This window comes from Protopterus annectens, chromosome 2.part2 (genome assembly GCF_019279795.1).
Source record: "Protopterus annectens isolate FY-2018-M chromosome 2.part2, PAN1.0, whole genome shotgun sequence".
Lineage (NCBI taxonomy): Eukaryota > Metazoa > Chordata > Ceratodontiformes > Protopteridae > Protopterus > Protopterus annectens.
Genome location: NC_056730.1, coordinates 1097071259 through 1097093388, shown reverse-complemented (window position 1 = coordinate 1097093388; position 22130 = coordinate 1097071259). Strand labels below are relative to the sequence as shown.

General features: G+C 43.5%; 1 protein-coding gene across 1 annotated transcript in view; it reads right to left on the bottom strand.

The window, feature by feature from the left end:
• Positions 1–22130, bottom strand: part of PNPLA7 (patatin like phospholipase domain containing 7) — a gene marked incomplete in the record, with an annotated part of 4152928 nt that overhangs the window by 2281113 nt on the left and 1849685 nt on the right. The window contains 1 exon segment of the mRNA XM_044064320.1: positions 13869–14074. Coding sequence (XP_043920255.1) covers positions 13869–14074 — 206 coding nt within the window.

The window sequence follows — 22130 nt, the reverse complement described above, 5'->3', positions numbered from 1 at the left end:
TCCAATAGGGTACAAGCATAGCTCTGAAGTAGGCTGATGATGCCAGAATACAAAAAAGAGCTAAGGATTCATGTGACTAACCATGGCAAGAAAGAAATGGAGATGTGAGCAGACACTGCTTTTATCCAAGGACCATGCTGATCTACCTCTGCCTAAAAGGATAAGGATGCTAAGCTGTGGAAGTTGGGACAGCTGTTGGACCTTTGGCAGTACTAAATTCTACTGCAAAGCTGATTGATAGGAACACTATTGTGTATTTGTTGATCATGTTACTGCTTCACAAATAATTTGAGATGAGACATGCTTTGTGCCCTAGCATCTCCCTATAAGGTCCTCCTATGCTTACAGTTTAGTAGCAGTTTCGGGAAGGTATGTCTGATGCTGATCCTGTACACATGAAAAACTGTGAATTGCTCTTTACACAACAAAGCCAACAGTTCTGAGATTTTCCTGTTATGTTGACAGCCATTAAAAAGAGTGTTCCAGCACAGGTTGTTACACCACTGCTTTAAAGGGGTCTATGGACAGATTTTCCACTACAAAATTCAAATCTTAAGAAGAAAAAACTGCTCTCCTGGCTGGAAAAAGACAGACAATCACCACAAGGAACTGCTTCAGAAATAAATCATTTGCCAGGGATGGCTGCCTCAGAAGGCATGCAAGAACTGCAGTGTATGTCTCAACAGAATTATAGCAAAGACCTAAGTTATACAAGACGTACTGAAAAAAAGACCTGGCAAATAAGACAGAACTGCAGAATCCCTACCTGAAAGGAGCCTTTCTTCTATTAATGAACCAAGTGGATAATCTTCTACATTTCATTCACGTATTATGCTTCATGGCCTCTTTTCTTACAGTGGGCATGCCCACGGAAAATAGATGCTTAACAGGAATAACAACCAAACTATTCAGGATGCCACTATAAACCCATTTAGGTTCAGGTGAACACAGCAAATAGAATGCTGGGCAATTAGTAATAGTTGCTGTGGTGGGAAACAAGGCAGCTTCTTTGCCAACCATAACATCATAGAAAACCAGTGCTGTTTCAGTCAGAATGGCATTAAAACCCAATGGATCCCTCCAATATTCCTTGTGCAATATGTTCAATGGGGAGGTAAGTGTACTGAAAAAGGTTCTTCCAAGGATAGGGGAAAAACAGTCAATACCCCAAGTATCATCATCTGGCAGTCTAGAAAGTACATTTGTGTACACTTACCATAATTGTAGATGTTAGAGTGTATTCACTGTTGCAGTCATCACTCGTGAGTTATCCATGCTGGGTAACCTTTGGCTGGCCCGAATACCACAGTAGAGGATTTCTCTCCTGCATCGGCTGTTCAGAGACTGTGGCTGACGTCAGGGCAATAAAGGGTGACAGCCAACGCCACCAACATCAGTTTTTCTTGCCCCCCAATAGTCAGGATCCCCTAAGAGGATATAGAAATAAGGGGGAAGGTGGGAGGGAAACAGGACTGCAACAGTGAATACACTTTACATTTATGGTAAGTGTACACAACTGTACTATGTTCTTTGTGTTTCACTGTTGCAGTCATCATTTGTAGGAAGATTCCCAAAGCTGAGAAAGTAGGTGGAGCCATGTTATATAAGTTATGGGGATGCTAGCATCCCCTGCAAAACTGCAGATGCAAATCCTGCCCTGGTTTTGGAGAATGTAGCCAGCTGGTAGTGCTTAGTGAAAGTGTGCATAGATGTCCATGTACCAGCCTCCAGGATATCCTTGGTAGGAATCCCCCTCAGGAAGGCCGTGGAAGTAGAGGCTGCTCTAGTGGAGTGAGATCTGATGAATTAAGGGGGAAGGTGGGAGGGAAACAGGACTGCAACAGTGAATACACTTTACATTTATGGTAAGTGTACACAACTGTACTATGTTCTTTGCGTTTCACTGTTGCAGTCATCATTTGTAGGAAGATTCCCAAAGCTGAGAAAGTAGGTGGAGCCATGTTATATAGGTTATGGGGATGCTAGCATCCCCTGCAAAACTGCAGATGCAAATCCTGCCCTGGTTTTGGAGAATGTAGCCAGCTGGTAGTGCTTAGTGAAAGTGTGCATAGATGTCCATGTACCAGCCTCCAGGATATCCTTGGTAGGAATCCCCCTCAGGAAGGCCGTGGAAGTAGAGGCTGCTCTAGTGGAGTGAGATCTGATGAATTTAGGTACTCTTTCCATGGAAGACATACCAGAAATTTATGCAATGAGAGAGCCATTTGGAAATGGTCTGCTCTGTAATGGGTTTCGCCTCTGCCCCAGGGGCAAACAAAACCAGGAGCTGGTCAGTTCTTCCTGACTGATTTGCTCCTGTCAAGTTAAAATCTCAGTTGTCTGTGTACATCCAGGCTATGCAGAATTCTTTCTCCTTTACTGGTAGGTTTTGGAAAGAAAGTAGGTAGGTGAATGGTCTGGTTGAGGGTTACCTCAGAGACCACCTTAGGCATAAAGGAGGGGTTGGGTCTCAGAGCGACCCTGTCTGCATGGAAAATGATGAAGGGCTCAGTGGCCATTATGGCCTGGAGCTCAGATACCCTCCTGGCAGAAGTGATGGCTAGCAAGAAAGCAATTTTCCAAGAGAGGTACTTGAGATTGGCTGAGGATGCTGGTTCAAAAGTGGGTAGAGTCAACTTTTCCAAAACGAAGTTTATATCCCAAGCTGGTGCAGCTGGCCTTCTAGGTGGTCTGATGTGAGCCACACCTCTGAGGAGCTGTTTTAAGAGGTGCTGAGAAAACAAGGGCTGCTCCGCCTGAACATGGGCCGATACAGCTGAAACATGAGTCTTGATAGAGGAGTAGGACAACCCCTTTTCTAGAGGCTCTACCAGGTAGTCCACAACCAGTGTTAAAGTGGCACTGGCGCTGTCTGCGCCTCTGCTGCTACACCAGTAGGTGAACCTTTTCCATTTTGCTGAATAAGATTTTCTGGTGCTGGGTCTACAGGCCTCCTTAATAATGTCCAACACTTGATTGCTGATGGCTGCAGTGTTATCTGCCTTTGAGGACTCAACCATGCGGTTGAGTGTGGCCAGGCCTGGGGGCATTAGCTTCCCTCTCTGTTGTGTGAGAAGGTCTGTGGAGGCGGGTAGGGGGATGGGAGGGTGCATGCTCAGACTGAGAACCATGGGGTACCAGTGCTGCCTTGGCCAGTCTGTGGCAATTAGAACCGGCCCTACCTCTCTGATCTTGAGTAGCACCCTGGGTGCCAGAGGTAGTGGGGGGAAATTGCACACAAACAGGCTGCCCCAATGGAAGGAGAGGGCGTCCACCCTCCAAGCTTCTGGGTGAAACTCTCTTGAGCAAAATTTGCTTAGCTGGCGGTTCTGGTAGCAAAAAAGTCTAAGTCTGCTTTCCCCCAGATTTGACTGATTTTTAGGAAGGTCTCCCTGTGCAACGGCCACTCATGGGGATTCAGGAGTTTTCTGCTTAATTGGTCTGCCAGGGTGTTTTTTTTTCCCTGGAATGTATTGTGTTATCAGATGCAGTCCCAGGTTTGAGGCTGACTGCCAGATTTTCATAGCTAAGCAACACAGGGGGTAAGAATGGATGCCCTCTTGTTTGCTGATGTACCACATGACAGTTGTATTTGTCTGTCTTGGTTAAAAGGTCTCCTGGTGACTGATGTTCTTGATATGTTAGAATTGCTCTGTGTACTGCTAGCATTTCTTTCAGGTTGATAGGAAGACCCTGAACCTCCTGTTCCCAAAAGGTCTGAGTTCGCAGTGTTCCTTTGTGAGCTCCCCAGGCAATGTCTGAGGTGTCTGTGGTTATAGTTTGGCCGTGTGGCTGAAGGACAAAGGGAAGGCCCTTGCAGAGTTTGCAAGCCTTGGCCAACCATAGGAACTCCTTCCCCAAACAAGGAATCAAGGGGAGTTGATGTTCCAGTGACTGGGAGTGCTGGCACCAGTGAATCCTTAGGTACCATTGCAATTTTCTCATGTGTAGCCTGGCAAGGGAGGCCATGAATCCCAGGGCTTGCAGGGTTTTTCTGGCAGTAAGGTGGGTTTTGTGTGCCAACTGGGTGAAGTACGACTTGTAGGAAGGGCTGCTTCTGTGGAGGGAAGAGGGTCATTTGTGCTGAGGTGTCTAGAAGGGTCCCCAGGAAGGTAATCCTTCATTTGAGCTGTACATGGAACTTCTCCAGATTGATGGTGAATCCCAGGGAGGTTAGTAGGGCTTGGCCAAAGGAGAGGTCCTACAGGAGTTTTTCCTTGGTTTCTGCCTGTATGAGGCAGTCGTCGAGATAGGGATAATTGTGTTTGCCCTTCTGTCTGCAAAATGCAATGAGTGGAGCCAGGCACTTGGTAAAGACTCTGGGAGCAGTGGATAAGCCAAAGGGCAGAGCAGATAACTGAAAGTATTGGAATCCTGATCTGAATGAAGGGATAGGGAGGGTGGCTTAATGTCTAAGGTGTTTGCCTTACAAACACAAGGTGCAGGGTCTGAGACTCACAAGGGATAATTGGCTAGGCTTAAAATGGCTCTCAAGGGCAGTTAGCTTAGTACTAAACTCTGAACCTATGAATCGTAGGCAACTCCTGCAGGACTATCTGATAGGAATATGTAGGTATGCATCCTTCAGATCTGGGGTCACTAACCAGGCTTGTGGCAGGAGCATAGGTAGTCATTTTTGTAGTCAGCATCTTGAATTTTGGAACCAGGAGGGACATATTCAGGGTGGAGAGGTCTAGGATTGGGCATCAGGTGCCCTCTTTTCTGGGAAACAGGAACAGTTGAATAAAATCCTTTTCTGGTCTGTTCCTTTGGTACCTGTTCTACAGCACCCTGGGCATAAAGCTTTCTGATCTGACAAATAGCTTCTGTCCTCTAATTTGCAGGGACATCTGGACAACCCGACCTTTTTGGCTTTTCTCTGAAATAGGATCTGTACCCACTGGTAATAATTTTCAGGACCTATAGATCTGAGGTGATGGCCTGCCAGTTTTCTAGGAAGAGGGAAAGTCTTCCTCCTAGCCTGTTTGGTGACATGAGGAGCAGAGGGTTGGGGACTGTGTCACTGAGAGTCCTTGGAAAAGGGGGTTGGGTTTAGAACTCCCTTGCCTAGGAGCAGCAGTGAATCACTGCCTGGGTCTTTGTTGGCCATGGGACTGATGTCTAGGGGTTCTGCCTCTGCATCCCTTTCTCTGGATTGGTTTTGTCTGAGAGGGACAGGACCAGTGTTTAGTGGGGAAGTTCCTGCTGAACCTGGGAGGTTGTACCTGTAAGAAGTCCTTGACAGTTTGCATGGACTTTTCTTTGTCCTCCATTTTTTAATGACCTCTTCTGCTTTAGGGCCAAACAACTGGTCTTTATATAAGGGGGCATCTAGCAGCTTGGATTTTACCTGATCAGGCAAAGGCAGCTCCTTTAAACAGGCATGCCTCCTGATTACAGAGCCTGTGACTGCAGCCCTGGTAGAAGCTTCTAAGATATCAAAACCACAATGCAAGGAGTGTTTGGCTACCTGAGAGCTAGAATGTATGAGGTCTGCTAATTCTCTGGAAGTACTATTATCAGGAATGGAAGATAACTTCAACTTCTGTTTAATCAGTTCGAGGACATTCTGCTGGAATTTCAGTACATGAAATTGACAGTTTAAGGCTCTTACAGCTAAAGTGGCTGAAATGTATACATTTTATGACATTCTTTCTAAAGCTCTGCTTTCTTTATAAGATGGGACGGGATTTTTTAGGGCCTTGGGTAATGACTTCAGGGTCTGCAGAAGGGTTTTTGAAAAGATATTTGTGGGTGTCTTGCATCCTGTAATATCTGTCTGGTTTGAATCTGGTGAAAGGGCAGATTCTAGTAAAACATCCTCCACTACATCCAGGATAGGCAAAATGGCCAGAGGTTTATGCTGGGGCAGGTCAAGGAACTCTCTCAGTCTCTTCTTATACTGAGGGTAATCCTGGGCTTCCCACTGAAAGTGTTCTCTGAGGGAATTTAAGGTTTTCCCAAAAGAAAGTTCCTGGGGGGGGGGGGGCAGATGGAATGGGGTCAACAGCATCACAGTCCTCAAATGCTGCAAAGGGCTGGTCTTCCATGTCTGACTCTGACTCTTCAAGGACAGATTCTTCTGAGCCCTGGTTAGTGAGGACATCAGGGGAGGTGTCCCTTTTTCTATTGGCTGGAGTGGGAGGGTGGTGCTGGCTTCCCCTAATAAGAGTCATCAAGTCTTCTGCCATTCGGAGCAGTTGCTGCGACTGAGGGGCAGCCTGGCTAGGTATAGGTCGGTAGCTGGATCCTTGGGGAGGGACCTTTTTGGAGGTAGTCTTAGGTTTGGGCCTGGATGGGTCTGCAGTCTTACACAAAGTGAGTTTAACCGGCGGCATTGTCGTCGATCTGAGCCTGGCTTCGGTAGTCAGAGGTGTCTCAACGGAAGCCAGTGCCTGCAAAGTGGCTCAGGACCCGACCATGTGAGAATGAGGGAACATACCGGCAGGGGGAGGTGGATCCAGTGATGTACTGGACTCCGGACGGGTCTCGGTAGAGGCCTGCCACGGTTCCTCGGCTGGGGTCAGGGGCTGCGAAGGCAGCTCACTGAGTTCAGCTGTAGCACTTATTTGAAAAATACCACACTTTTGACCTGAGTCATCAGAGGGCCTAACTTATACAGGCCTATCATATTTTCCTTGTCTTTCTTCTTTCTAGGTAAGACAGTAGCCGGTTGAGAGACCAACACCATATCGTGTTGAGGAAAAGGCTCACTAAAATGCCTAGCTACAATTTCAGCTCTTCTTCTTATGGTTCTAGCATTAAACAGGGCAAAGAACTGACACCCGGGGGCATCGTGGTCTGGGCCTAAACAAGTGATGCAGGGAGAATGTAAGCCTCAGTGTGGGACCTGCTTTCCACAACTGAGACAATTATTGACTTTTTCTGACATCGGTAAAAACAAGAAAATGTTCCCCAATGTGGTACTTACCGTTAGACTGTTTTTTTTTCACTCTGGCAACAGCTGACCGACGCACTCATAAAACTGCTTTTGCTTCAGGCTCCACTGCAAGAAAGACTGATGTAATGGCATTGGCTGTCACCCTTTATAGCCCTGACAATCTGATGTCAGCCACAGTCTCTTGAACAGCTAACGCAGGAGGGAAATCCTTTACTCTGGTATTCAGGACGGCTGAAGGCTACCCAGCAGGGATAACCCACAAGTGATGACTGCAAAAGTGAAACACGAAGAACATCACCACCTGGTAAAGCTGGTGGTTTATAGAAGAAGTGAAGATGTCAGTGTTTGGTATCCCCTACTTATTTATCGTCAAACTATTTATCAGAGGCCTAAACATCTTTTTTAACTGCCACTCATGTTCCCCTAAAGAGTCCAGCTGAGGCTGTCCATTATCTTGTTGACTTCCAAGGGGTATATGCCTCCTTCAGTGTCATGCTTGCTTGTGCAGCCAAGTCCAAAGGTTGCAGTGAGACTTCACGGGAGATATGAAAGAGCATCACCCTGCCTTATGCAAACAGTCACTGTCATACTGGCCACAGTAACCAAAAGTCTCCCTCATTTCCACAAGGTTTTGAAAGCCCTAATGGACAGAATGACTGCCAACCTCTCCTTTAATTCATGGGTACTTTAATTTGGAAGTAGGTCAAAGTGGTCTGGACCATTTAAAACTCCAAGTAGGTCTCCCCGTGACAAAGGCCTCAGTCATTAATGCTCGATTGTGCTTGGGCAGGGAAAGGGGTAGACTATCATTCACTTGGACCTGTACAGTCCCCCAAGCAAACTCTTTCTTCTCTCTAAATATACTGTAGAACTGTAAAGGTCCTAGCCAGGAGCTCTGCAAATCCTGGTCCTACTGATCATTCAGGTACCACTGGATCTTTCTTATATTTCATGTAAATCCCTGCTACAGGTACCATTAAGAATGCCTAATGCCATGAAGCCTAGGGCCTTGAAAAATGATCTGATACAGACACTTTTTGTAGCTATAGGAGGAAACTTGTTTTCCAGCGGAAGATAAAAAATTGCATTTTGTGGTATTCATTGTAGCCCTGAAGAACACTTTGGTAATGTATGGGGTGGAACTCACTTCCTGTAGGCTGAAAGAGATTGCTAGCTTCCAGACAAAAGACAAAAGTTAGTCATTTGTAGTTCTTCCCTGGTCAATCAATGCTAGGGCCTGAAGGAAACAATCATCCAGATAAGCAAAGATGTGCATCCTTGTGTCCTTTAGATAATATACTGCTAACATCAGGCATTTGGTGAACACTCTGTCTTCAGTACAAAGATCAAAGGTCAAGGAGATTTATGGGAAAAGACAGTCTCTTGCCCTGAGTCTTTAAACATTTTATGTGGTCCTTACAGATCACAACATGGAGGTATACATATTTTACACCTAGAGCCTTTAGAAGGATTATGGGTATAAGCGGAGATAAGGGGGACATCAGGGCAAGCATTCTAAAGAGAATAAACTTTGAGAGGTCCAAGATCAGCCCAGCCTCCAATGCTGTCTTTTGTTGGAGGGGAAATATCCTAAAATAACAAACTGACCATTTTCCTTGGGAAATACCTCTGACTCCATACTGCAGAAGTTTCTTGAGACAAGGAAGCATCAGTTCTACGTCCACCTGTGGAATGGGATGCCACCTAAGTGTCATGGGAATTGACATACGGAGATGGTTGGAAAGTAAGAGTAAGGCTTCTAGCTGAATCACAACTGGTCAGCAAGGCCAGCTGGGTTGTTTCCTGTAACTCTACCAAACTTGCCTTTCTTATTCCCCTGCTATTTTTTTGTTTGTTTTGTTTTCAAATACATTCTTGTTCCTAGTCTATTGGTAATTAGTCTGGAACTTGTGGAATGGCTCAGGCTTCAATGAAATTCATTAACATGAAGTGTGGGGGGATGAAAAACTTGTTTAACAATTCGATATTTTCTCCTTTTTCCTCTAATTTTTTTGGTGGGTTAAAGTGGGTTCCCAATCAAGAAATTTCTGGTGAAAGCTGCATTTTGTAATTTCCCCTTTTTCATCTTGTGAGAGTGACTGAATTCCTGGCCACGTGTACCCCCTTAAGAACAACTTCACTGAGAAAACAATGGAGGCTGCTTCTGCTGCATCATAGCCACATTTAATCATCCTTTTCTACACTTTCTTAATAATAACAGAAAGTTCAGAAATCTGTAACTTCAGGGGATGCATTTTTAATTTTCCCCTATTCTGTCCTCTATTTACTTTAGGACATTGTCCTGGTATTTGACAATGTGCATCTGGCAACAAACAGCCACAAGGGTCACTGTAGCTAACATGCAGATTTTTTCTTATCTGTCCAAGACTATTCCACCTTCTTTGCCAAACGGCCCGGAACGAATATGGAGCATTTAGCTCCATCCAGAGTGATCATAACAGGGTCTGTAAAGTCTTTTCTTTTGTTTTTTTTTTGTTTTTTTTTACAAGTACTGGCAGCCCTGTTGGACCATATGGAATCAGTTAGTCTTCATGGGGGATGAAGTTGAGAGCCCCTTTACAGGAACACTACCAAAAAGGCATTCATAGATTTAAGGATAGGTACTAGGCTATCTGCCCGAAGGCATTTATAAGCCTAGCCGGAATGTGTTGGCTTTCGCCGCCCCCTTAGATTAGTTCCCTGTCTCTGTCCAGCAGAGCCATTGAAGTGATCTCTGGGGTAAACTTTCTGTTTCCCATCCACTCGGCAAGGTTTCTCTTGAAGAGGGTTAGTGAGGAGTTCTGCCTAATGTAGATTGGAATCTTGTTCCAGAGCATGGGAAGTCTCTGGGACAGGCATCTATCCCTCCAGCACGTCCTACTTATTGTTGTGGGGAGGTTTAGATCCCTGGAGCATATGGCTCGAGGGGATATGGTTTTCTTTAGGTGGAGCATGTCCATCAATTCTGGGTTGGACATGACCTTGTATGTCAGGCACAGATCACCTATGAGTAGGCAGTATGCAACTGAGTACAACTGGAGTTTCTTTAGTCGAGCTGCATAGGGCATCTGCTTGAGGCCAGTGATCCTCTTGGTGAGATACTTCTGTGGTCTTTCCAGTTGTTGCAGGTGTCTTGTAAGGTACATCCCAAATGGGGCATTGTACTCTATGATGGGTCTGATGAGTGATGCGTACAGGGGCCCAATGACCTCTTTTGATCTGGATGCAAACCCTTTTGTGATTAGGTGGGCCACATAGAAGGATTTTCTAACCACTTTGGCAATGTGATTATTAAATGAGAGGGTACTATCTACTGGTGTCTCCACATCCCTTATTATATCTTCCGTATTTAGGAGGCTACCACCTATGTGGTAGTTTGTGAGTACTTTGTTTTCTCCAAAGCGAATGACTATGCATTTTTTGGCATTTAGCTTGAGGCCACGGTTTTGTCACTAGGTATCTGTCTCAGTGAGACTCTTTTGGAGGATCTCTGTGTCAGCCGGAGAGTCAATTATAGCCCCTAGTTTGCAGTCGTCTGCAAACTTGGTCAGCCATTGTCCTCCTGTGCCTGCCTGTACCTCTGAGAAGTATATGCCGAACAGGAGGGGTGTCCTAGGACTGTACCCTGGGGAACGCCACTTGTAGCCGGTTTAGAGTCAGACCTAGCTCCCGCAACTCTTACAATGTGGGTTCTGTCCGTGAGCCAGGTGGTAACCCATCTCGTGACGTAGGGGTTTATGTTCAATCTGGTGAGCTTGTCTATAATACCTCAGTGGGGAATGGTGTTGAAGGCCTTTGCAAGGTCTAGGTAGGCTGTGTGGACCACCTTTCCCTCGTCTATAGCCTTGGTTAACCGTCTCAAAGAAGTCCACCAGATTTAGGATGCATGATCTGTCCTTAACAAAGCCGAACTGGGTAGGGTCCAGTGTTTGGAGATTCCCATTGTCTCTGTTAATGAGATCCATGATGATGCGCTCCATAGCTTTGCAGACCAAGCTAGTCAGGCTTATAGGGTGATAGTTCCTGGGGTCCGTTGGGGCTCCAACTTTGTGGAGCGGAATAACCGTTGCTGTGCGCCACTCTGTGGGCATGTAGCCTGTGAAGAGGCTGAGTTTAAACAGTGTGTTTAGGTGAGGGGTTAGTTCATCTTTGAGCTCGTGTAGGACGCAGCCTGGGACACTGTCCGGTCCGGTCCCACTGATGCTGTGTTTTTGGCTTTGGAGAGGGCTGTTTTAACCTGAGTGCCTGTGATTTCAGGGGCACTACATTCTTCTGGTATAGTCATGGGCCCTTTTGTGGGTGAAGTTTGCACTGAACCTGTCTGCCAGGATGTTGGCTATATTGGTCGATTCAGTGTATTTTGTGCCATTCTGCACTAACTCCGAGCAGATCTGAGAATTGCCACTTAGATTCTTGACATAGCTAAAGAATGCCTTGTGGTTATCTTTGGGGTCCATGGCAATTTTTCTTTCGAAACTAGCCTTGGATGATTTTATGAGGGAACGTAGTTTCTTGCCGATACTGATCAGGGATATCTTCCTCCCTAGGGATTTTACTCTTTTCTGTACTAGTTTCCTCCTTCTATTGTACAGCTTGTTTATGGCAGGGGTCCTTTCCTTGGAGAAGTGAGTCTTGGTTTTGTTTGGGATAGCACGATCCATGCAATCTTGTAGGTGCCTGTAGAGTGCATTAGTAAAGGATTTTGCAGCTTGGACAGCGTTATCCTTTAGCATGGGGGCTTTGAAACTTCCCACCTCGGTCTTAAGTAATGTGAAGTTTGCTTTTGAAAAGTTTTTCACGGTGGTTTCTTTGACCGGGGGTGGTGGCAGAATGTGGATATCCAGAGTGATTAGTTTATGGTCAGATCTAACCAGTGAGGGGTTGACCTCCGGTATGGAACACCGGTCGCCCATGTTGGTGATGACCAGGTCTAATATGTTGTCACCTCTGGTGGGGGTGTTGACCAGTTGATCCAGGGCATTTGAGTTTATAAATTCTAGGAAATGTTGGGCAAGGGAGTTTGTAATTGAGTAGTTCTCCCAGTTAATGTTTGGGTAATTGAAATCACCCAATATTAGGGTGTTTGGTAGGACCTTTAGGTTTCCCATTGTTTCCAGGAATGTGGATTGGGGGTCCTGGGACATGGTGGGTGATCTGTAGCAAGCTATAATTTGAATAGCAGTTTTGCCCGTTGTTAATTGCACGTGGATGATCTCTGAAGCATCGTGCTGTGCCACTAACTTGGAGTTGTGGGTTTCCTTGATGAATATGGATACTCCCCTGCCTTTTGTATTTCGGTCTGGGTTTTGTGGCCGAAATGTATGGTATGAGTTGTAGCCTGGTAGTGCTAGGGTGCTCTCTGGAGCCTTAAACCAGGTTTCTGTTACTGCACATATATCAATTTTCTCCATACTGAGGAGTGCCTCGAGTGCATGCATTTTGAGGTTTAGACTACTGGCAATGAATAGCATTACCCTCAGTTTTTGTTACTTGTGCTATTTATGGCGGCAGGTTTGTCTTTTGAACCTTGCCTAAAAAAGGCACTATGGAGGTGGCAAGAGCCTTGGCCAGTATTCGAAAGCCTAAGGGTGACAGGTACAAGCCGTCTCTAGAGAAGCAGCGTGGCTTGTCGAGCATGTCATCCCAGGCTGACAGACTATGGATCCCCTTTGAATGACACTAGAAGCTTAGCCAGTTGTTGAAATTGATAATTTTTTTCTTTATACTGTGGTATCATTCTTGCTGAGGGCAGGATGCTACTCAGGGTCAGGGTCAGGGTCATACCAGCCTGGGCTACATGATCAGAGAGCTTCTCCATGTCTCTTTTCATGTAGTCCAGGGAGGTACGGCTCAGGTCATTCACACCAACATGGACAATGACAGAGTCATATTTGTACCTGTTCTGGAGTGACCTGAGTGCTTGTGTTATGTGGCGGATCCTGGCACCCGACAGGCAGCTAACAGTAACCTTCTCCTTGTTCAGCCTAGTGAGTGGGAAGTCAGTGTGCCTGACTATAGAGTCATCTATTACTAGTGGGTTGGGCATGTTATTTTGCCTTAAGGGCTGTGATTGCGTGGCACACTGGTTTTGTGAAGTGTGTGTTTCATGGTTTGTGTTGGGGGGTGGAGGTTGCTTGGATGTCTGCTTTGGAGGTCACTGTTGCTTTTGCAGATTTTTATTTAGAGCCTCCGAGTATGTTTTCTTATATTTATGTGTGTTTTTTGCTGGTGCTGGTTTCATAGGTCTATGTGAGACTGGTAGTGTGATGCAAGTAATTCCCTTCTCCTCCTGACTGCCTGGTCCAGTCTTGGGTTGAGAGAGCTTAGCCTCCAGTTTGGCTGTATAATTGCATCTCTCGTATGTATTAGTGTTTGGTGGAAGGAGGAGAGGGTTGTGTGTGTACATGAAGCAATTGTAACATTGCCTCAAAATGCCCAGATTCACCAGTTGGACTGGAGAGTACACCTGAAACTGCCCTTTGGACATGCCTGGATAGGTACAGTGAACTGTTTCTCTAAAGTAAAGGTCTCAGTACCTTTTCTAAGTGTCCTACATCTCCCGTGTTTCCCACTTAAAACTGTTCCCTGACTAACAGATTTCACTGGAAGGTAAATTTTCAGTGGTGCACAAGACAATATAGACTTTCAGCCAGATGTCCCCCTACAACTAACTCCCACATACATGAAATTCTACTGCAAAAGTAATCCACATGAAGAACAATTGTATCTCATTTGATACTTTTTTTGACACTCACTCCAACTCTTCCTCCTATCAATGCTGCATTTCCAAGACACTTCCTATTCCATCCAGACCAGAAACATTAATGAGGGAAGTACACATTTCTTTTAACTGTTTCAGATAAAAATATATGAACTCCCCTCTTCCAAATTAGCAAATATTCTGGAAATTGTAAGCTACTCCCATACACTACCTAGTCACATTTCCCTCCTTATGAGAAACACTTACTCATAGAAGTGGCACTTGGAGATGGAGAGGAAAGTGCAATCCCGGTGTGCTCTGATACTGAAGATAAGTGGTTCTCCTGTGAGAACAGCAAGATGACCAACCAGTTCTCCTGGATGTGTGATGAATAGGCAAGTCTCCTCCTCACGATCAATCATGCGCTGGTAAACATGCAGCAAGCCAGATATTACAAAGCGAATATTCACATCCTGACCAAACAGGGAAAGAGAAAAAAACTGAAGATTAGTATATACAGAGGTGTTCACTAATATTTTTAAAAGTACCGCTACTACCACTGCTCCCCAGTCGGCAGCTCATATACAGAAATATGTCATTTTCTTAATGCAGAGTGTTTCTGCAAGCCTTCATACATCACCTCATGTACATGGCAATTCAAGTGAAACCCAGAGGCCAACTAAACAGCAGAACACCTGAATCATTAAACATACTGCACTATGCAGAGAAAAATCCAAAGATGACAGTGACAGTACACAGATTCTGAGTGGATCTTTTTCAATTCCTTCTATTTAAAGAAAATCTATAGTAAATTATGACTGCTAAAATAACTCAGAAATCACGCCTCTTCAATATGCTGTAAAAAAAAAAAATACAACATTGTACCTTTATCACTCCAGCTATAATTATTAATTTATTTGGTTTTCTTAACTGGGTTAGAGCACTGATCACAAGCAACCAATTTCAATCTTAGTCAGGGAAAGAAGAATACAACAATACAGTGGCAATATAGAAAAAAGAATGTTACAAGTTTAAAGAAGTAGCTTCATATTAAACTGCAGTAACATACCATACCATGTTGATAATACTCCATCTGGTCAGGGATCTAGGTACCCACACAGACAGTAGCCTTACCTTCAATACCCATATGGACACAGTGGTGAGGAAATCCTTTTATGTTGCACAACTTATAAGTAAGGCCATGTAGGTCCAAGAGGACATTATCCCATTATACTCCACCCTTAACAGCCCAATCATAGAAAAAATGCTCCCTTTGGTATGTACCTGACCAGGCGTATGCAGCAACTAGAGCGACCTCAGAGGTTCCTTACAAAAATAATACAAGGCGTAACAAGCCTGCCTTATGCAGAATGCCTTAAAGTCTTTTCCCTCTACTCAGTTTCCTATAGATTGCTAAGAGGTGATCTATGTCTGGCTTACAAAGCATCTGCAAAACCCACACTTATGAATCTCCTCTATATTTATAAGTCAAAGTATACTAGAAATACAAGGTCTAGGGACTTGAATTGTGTTTGTGAGTTGAACAGAACATGCTGGAGAGGCAGATATGTGTCCCAGAGACTGCTCTTCCTATGGAACAGGCTTCCCATCCATGTGAAGCTGAGTTCATCTGTTACCCAGTTTAAGTGCAACCTAGACCAGTGGATGGGGAATAGGAAATTTACACTTTGCCTGGCACTCATGTCCCTTATGCAGAAAGAGAGAGCTTATAAATGCCTGGCTCTCGATATCTTATTAGTTTTTCAGGAAAACTTGGCTAGGCTTAGAAAGGCTCTCCCGGGTCGTTAGCCTAGTAAATTATGAATCAATACAATTACACAGTAAATGGACACTGGTATTCAGAAAGTGCAACCTGAGTGGACAAACCAGTCAGCGTGCTCACTGTAAATAGAGCGTTCTCCAAGGGAAGGAGTTCCAACAATTCTCTCTCTCATTGCCACAGAGTAAAGATTTGAAAATGTAAAAAACAAATTCCGTTGCTTAAAGTGCCCCACTGCATACTTCGCTATCCCTTACCTCCCAAAATGGAGATATCTTACTGCTTAGTAACTACAGAAATCTAGGCAGACAGAAGTAGACATTGAGAGGGGTTGTGGTGGAGGTATGCAAGCTGGGAATGAGGTGGAATCAGGTTATATGGTTAAAGCCCTTCACCTTTACTTATAATTGTTTTGGCATAAGAACTCTAATCTCCAGATTTCATCAGCTATGCAAAGTCTCACTTCACACAGAACAGTCACTTGCTGTTATGTGCTATTTTCAATATATAGCTGTTAACAGCATTTTTCTTCAATTCACTGGCATTGCGTATGCATGAGATCTTTTATTAGGCCAGTCTGTTTCTTTTTTCTTCAAGTTTAGTACTCCTGCTGTTACAGCTAACCTTTACCCATCATCATTTTGATGACACTACTTGAAATCTTTTTGCAGAGTTTCACTATTTGTGCTTTTTAGCTTAGATTTGTAATTGGTAAATTGCCTTTCAATGCCTTGTGCAAACTTGGCAGGTGTGTGTGTGTGTGCGCGGACTCACGTGGGGTCTGTATTAGATCACCGAACGCTTAAAAAAGCGAATGGTGATTAATCGACCCTATGTAAGCGAAAGCTTAAAATATTGAAGCAACAGAAACCTGAACTCTTTACTAGGGAAAGAATTTGGTTGTCCGTTTCTGTTGCTTCGGTATTTTCAGTGCTGTGGTGGAAAGTTACGGGTCGGGTTCAGGTAAGTGTGCGATTGTGTGGATGTGAGTGTTAGGGCGGGTTAGGTGTGTTAGGGTTAGGGCACGGGTTAGGTATGTGTGCGATTGTGTGGACGTGAGGGTTAAGGCGGGTTAGGTGAGTTAGGGAGCGGGTGAGGTGAGTGTGCGATAGTGACGGACCTTAAGGTTAGGGTTAAGGTAATAGTTAGTGGTGTGTGTATAGTTTAGTGTTGGGTTAGGTGTAAGATTTTAGGTGTATGTGTGTGGATTGCTGTTTGTTTGGTGTGCTTGTGTTGTGTGTATGTGTTTTGGAACAGCGATTTTTTTCCCTAGGAAAAAAAAAATCGCTGTTCTGACAGTTCGAGATTGAAAGCTTTCACTTACATAGGGTCGATTAATCACCATTCGCTTTTTTAAGCATTCGGTGATACAGACCCCTCACGTGCCAGTCTGTATTACTTCTTATAGGTTCATAGGATAGTACTAGGATGGTACTAGGCTATTGGCCCAAGGGCCTACGTAAGCCTAGCCAACAAGGTTCCCTGGCTTACGCCACTCAAGAAAGTTATTTTCCTGTGCCACTGTCGAGCAGAGACACAGAAGTGATCCCCGGGGTGTATTTCCTATTTCCCATCCACTCATCAAGATTTTTCTTGAAGAGTGCTAATGAAGAACTTTGCTTGACATAGATGGGTAGCCTGTTCCAGAGTATGGGAAGTCTCTTTTGCAAGTAATCTCTTTTCTCATTATGGCAACAGTTTTCTTGCCATTTGAGATCATGAAAAACTAGGACTCCAAAGAGTCTGCAGAGAATTTAGAAAGTGAAAATGCAGAGTTAAGAGACCCTCTACAGAATCATTGTGTATAGGGTTTTTACTACCAAGTCTGACATTCCCAGTAATCAAATGAAATAAGTAAGCAAATAAATGTATTTCAGGTCCAGATGTTCTACTTTAGTACAGCTGGTCTATTCAAAGTTGTAGCGAACATTCACTTCAATGAAGCACATGTGGTCTCAGGTCCCCTCACGCACTAACAATGGAGTGCTTTGAGCTCCTTCACTGCCAGGTTTTACTGCCCATACCCCTTTTCTTTCCTCACTCTGTACAGTTCAGATCCTGGTTTGTGTTTAAACGGTGAATTTCCCCTTAATGTTTTGGGTTGAAGTTGAGGAGTATAGTTTAGGACTGACAGTAGCAACGAGTTCAGGACTGTTGCTCTTAATCTCGTATATCTTGATACATGACACTTCCACTGTTGCCAAGCATTCTAACCTTCCACTCTTCAGTGCTTGACACTGCATCTGGGGGTCAAGCAGCCATCAAATGAAGTTGGTCCTAATGCCAATAGGGTCAGCCATTCCGCCCCTAGCCGTGACCTTCAAGCCATTAACACCAAGCCCTCAGAGCTGACCAAAGTGTCAGCGAGAGCTTCAACCCTTTGATATTGAGTTTAATAGCTCAACAAGACAAGAGATTTTGCAGACCCCATTGACATAGGCTACTCTGTATGGACCATCTCTAACAAAGACTTCAATATCTGTGTCATCTATGGGATCACATATCCCAGCACACATGGCCATTCACCCCCCCCTTTTAGGTATCAGTGGTTTCCATGCAGGCAGACTATTTATTATATGTTTATCTGGGCCCAGGGATACTTCATCATCTTCCCAGTCTTTCCTACTGGCAACCCCAAGGAAAGCAAAGTGCAAAACAAATCACTTCAACTTGCCTCTAATGTGTCCCACCTCAGACATGGAAGAGAATAAACAGTTCCCCCCTCCTCAGATTCACTACAGATTACCCAGGTTTGGAGTAATTCTATGAAATTTTTGCATGAAGAAGGACTGACAACAGAACAGATAACCTTTCTAAATCTGAGCTCATACTGGAGAACACCTTTTAGTCATCAATGTCTTATTATTAGATGGATGTCCCACCCACAGGATGGTTTACCTGGTGAAAGAGTCAGCACAGAAGAATCCAAACATAATTGCCTCTATTTATCAAACAGGCTGTCTTCCTTGCTAAGAATGCTTATGACTATGGAACAGCAGATTCATTCATATAACCAAAGCCAGCATCTCAGAACTGCAGAGTTCATCTCAATGAAAAGCAAACTCTATGTGATCACTGAGTTCAATGGAAATGTTCTCTTTCATATGACAAAAATAAAAGCTTTTATGATGACCATGGAGATATTATTCATCTGGGAGTGAACACTATTCATCTGGGAGTGAACACTCTTCATCTGGAGTTCCTGGTATTTCAAAACAAAGGTGTAATCTATGAAGTGCAAGTCACCTTATCCATCAGGTTTCCCTTTGCTGGCTATACTCCAAGGCTACATTCCAAAGTGGATCAGTTGTAGAACTGCCACAGATGCAGTGATCTCTGTTTATGGAGTCAGTGGTGTGAGAACTTACCCTAAAAGTAGATGTCGAATTACTCACTGTTGCAATACTGCTGACAATCAGGAAGTATCCTGCCAAGTATATTATATATCTGGCCAAGTTTACAAAACCTTGGGCTTCTTCCTCTCATGTCATACAACTGACATACAACATATGCAATGTGATGAATAAAGGGGATCCATAGATAAACAGGCTAAAATGGCTGACAGATGGCCCTTGCTAGAAGTGCATGCTAATCCTGAGTTGAACAGCTCACACAAATATTACAGGTATGCCAAGCTGATTTGGAAATGTAAGATTTTCTTACAGCAGATTTTATTACCTACTGTTGCACATTCTGAGAGTAAAGGTGTGTGGAGAAAATTAGATGCCTATCATCCCACAGAGTCAGACTCAATAGTTTTTAGATTTGGATGAATGAGAGAGTCCCTCCATCGTGTGAACAAGTCCATCCTATCGGGTATCTTGTGGTGACTGGCCTTAAGATAAAAAGGAAAAATCAATCTTGTCTAGGCAAAAAGGGAACCATCATCAGCCTTCTCAGATTGTCTTTCTGAATCTTTGGAAGGACCTTTGGAATGAGTGGAAAGGGAGGAAAGGCATATAGGAATTTCCCTTTCCAAGAGATTGATAAGGTGTCTGTTTTACTTCATCCCTGAATGGAACTCTGGAGTAAAACAGCCTAAGCTGTCTGTTCAGAATACAGACAATGAGATCTATCTGGGGAGTTCCTCAATGATGGGCAGTTTGAAGGAAGCCCTCTCTGGTCAGCTTCACTTTAGAAAGGCCTGTCTTTGATCTGCTCAGATAATCTGCCATTGAATTAACTGTTGATAGACTAAGTTGCTTGGGGAAGGAAATTGTGGTGAATGGCAATCACTCAACCTATCACGGCCAGGCTGCAGTTTGTTCCCCTCATTTCTTGACATGCCACACAACTGTGAAATCGTCTGTTAGGCAGTGCAAAGCTCCTGGGAACCAGTGCTGATGGAAAGTTAAAAAAAAAATCAGGGCTTATGTGTTTTCACCTATCTTATTTATTTTGAGCAGACCCCTCTCACTTTTATGTTTATTGAAACAGTTTCTCAGATCAGATCTGAAGCATCTATTGAAACCTTCTGGAAAGGAGAAGGAACCACAAAAGAAATAACTGAACTGAGTGTTTTGAATGGTTTATGGACCATTCAGTTTCTTTGTTCAAGTAAGGAATGAGTGGAATTGGGAAGGACAGAAGTGTGGCAATGTTTACTCTAGATTGTTATGAGATACGACTGAATCTTCCTCATATCTGGAAGGTCTGGCAAAGGGAATCATTGGTATTGTTGGTGCCATGAAGTCCAGAGCTCTCAGAATCTTTCCTGCAGACATAATTTCTAGATTTGAGAAGTTTACTCATTCTAGAAAGCGCTTACTACATTACCTTTTTGCTTCAGTGTGGATTCTTTTCTTCCTTTGTGATTTTAAAGTTGTTTTTTTTTTAATCTAGTTTGTTTAAGGTTAGAAAATTAGAAGTTAGGAACTGGAATTTTTCTGATGGGAGAAGAGTCAGCATGCAGGAAGAATCCAACAGACATCCTAGAAACACTAGGATGTCAGCAGTTTGAAGGGCAGATCTCTCCAAATTTAGAGTGAAACCTAGATGCAGAAAAAGACTGATTACAAATTATAAGTCCTGTACTATTTTCCTTTGACGTGAAGAAGCCTGAATGAAAAATTAATCTAAGTAACTGATGTGTAAACCTTGGATTCTGTAAATGCTAACACAGGGGCCAGAGATTTTGTGAAAACACTTGGTGTTGCAGAAAGACCAAGGGATAAAGAGCGAAGGAGAAACCTGGCAATTATACCCTAAAGCATAAAATCCTGAAAAAAAAGACATTCTGTGATTTGGAAGGATGGGAATGTAAAGGTTGGTGTCCTTCAGACTAAAGCAAGGCAACCAAATACGCCTGGGGGAAATCATAGGAAGTAAGCTTTGTAGAGATAACATCTTGAATTTTGGTATTTTCAGAAATGTGCTTATTGCACATTAAGTCCAAAAAATGTCTCCATGTTCCTTCTTTTCTGGGTACTAGGAGAAATACTAAATAAAACTCCTTTCCTTTCTGACAAGCAGGGTTAGCTTCCATGATTTCCTGATAGAATAACTCTTGCAAGACTGGAAAAACCTGGTGGTGTTGGCTCAAAAGCACCTGAGGGAAAATGGGGAGATATATGTAAGCCTCCCAAATATGTAACAAAATCTAGAAGATTTAGGATCTTTGCTTGGAATTTGTTTACATAGGTATTTTTATACCCCAAGTAGACTCCGACTAATTTTTCCTCAGGTAGACATCAAATGTTAGAGGTGTGATGGGAAAGAAAGAGGTAACTAGGGGCATTTTCTGGGAGTGGAATAAGTTGGTAGACTTTAAAGATTCTCTGCAGACAGTTCTGTCAAAGATATTGGGTGAGCAAATTGGTGTAACTAAGGAAAATATTTTTTTTGAGCTATGATACAGAATCGGAATTGCCAAGACATGGCAAGGCCTTGTTGAATCTAATTATGGTGGCTGCCAGAAAAGCAATAACTAGAAAATGGAAATCAGCATAAACCAACTGTACTAGAAACAGCCAATATAGTAACATAGATAAAACAACTGGAAATAGGATCTTTAGAAAAGGGTAGGAGCAAACTGCATAGGAAAAATGGGAATTGTGGGGGCAATACATGTAGAGGAGGAAAAAGGTTTTAAAGAAGGCAGGATTTGAATAAGCTATGTAATGTTTGACTGACAATGACTAGATAGATTATAAGTGATATATAATGTTTGCAGCTACAGTTGTGTCAGCGTGGTTTGTAATGTATAATGTTTGCAACTGAGATTGTGTTAGTATGGTTTATTTTCATTTGTATAAACATAAGACTGCCTATGCCATACGTGATAATTTAATTAAGATGTTTCTTGTTTAATAACAAAAAAAAGAGGTTAAGTGTTGAATGTGGAATATGACAAAAAATGTCTAAGAATATAAAAAAGCACCTGAGCGATACCTGATGGAATTGGAGGGGAATTCCAGATAAATATGTACCCATGCACCTATTTTGAATGTTTGGCAACAAAGTATCTGCTGTTATCATTCTCCAAATGATGAAATGAAGTTAGGGGGCTTGGCTGAGATGGGGAGAGGGGGCGCAGGAAGGGAAAAGGTAGTCATACGTTACTCTGTTTCTAAGCAATGGTTCTTGCATCCATGTATGCTTTATTTAGGTTTCTACTGCTATATTTTCTTAGAGAATTTTTTTCCCCTTTACTGGGATTTTTGACCATTATTATAAAAATAAGCCAGGTTTAGGGGGATAGTTCCTCTGGAAATTTGGGAATGGAGGAGAGAAAAAGCTCTTTGAAACAT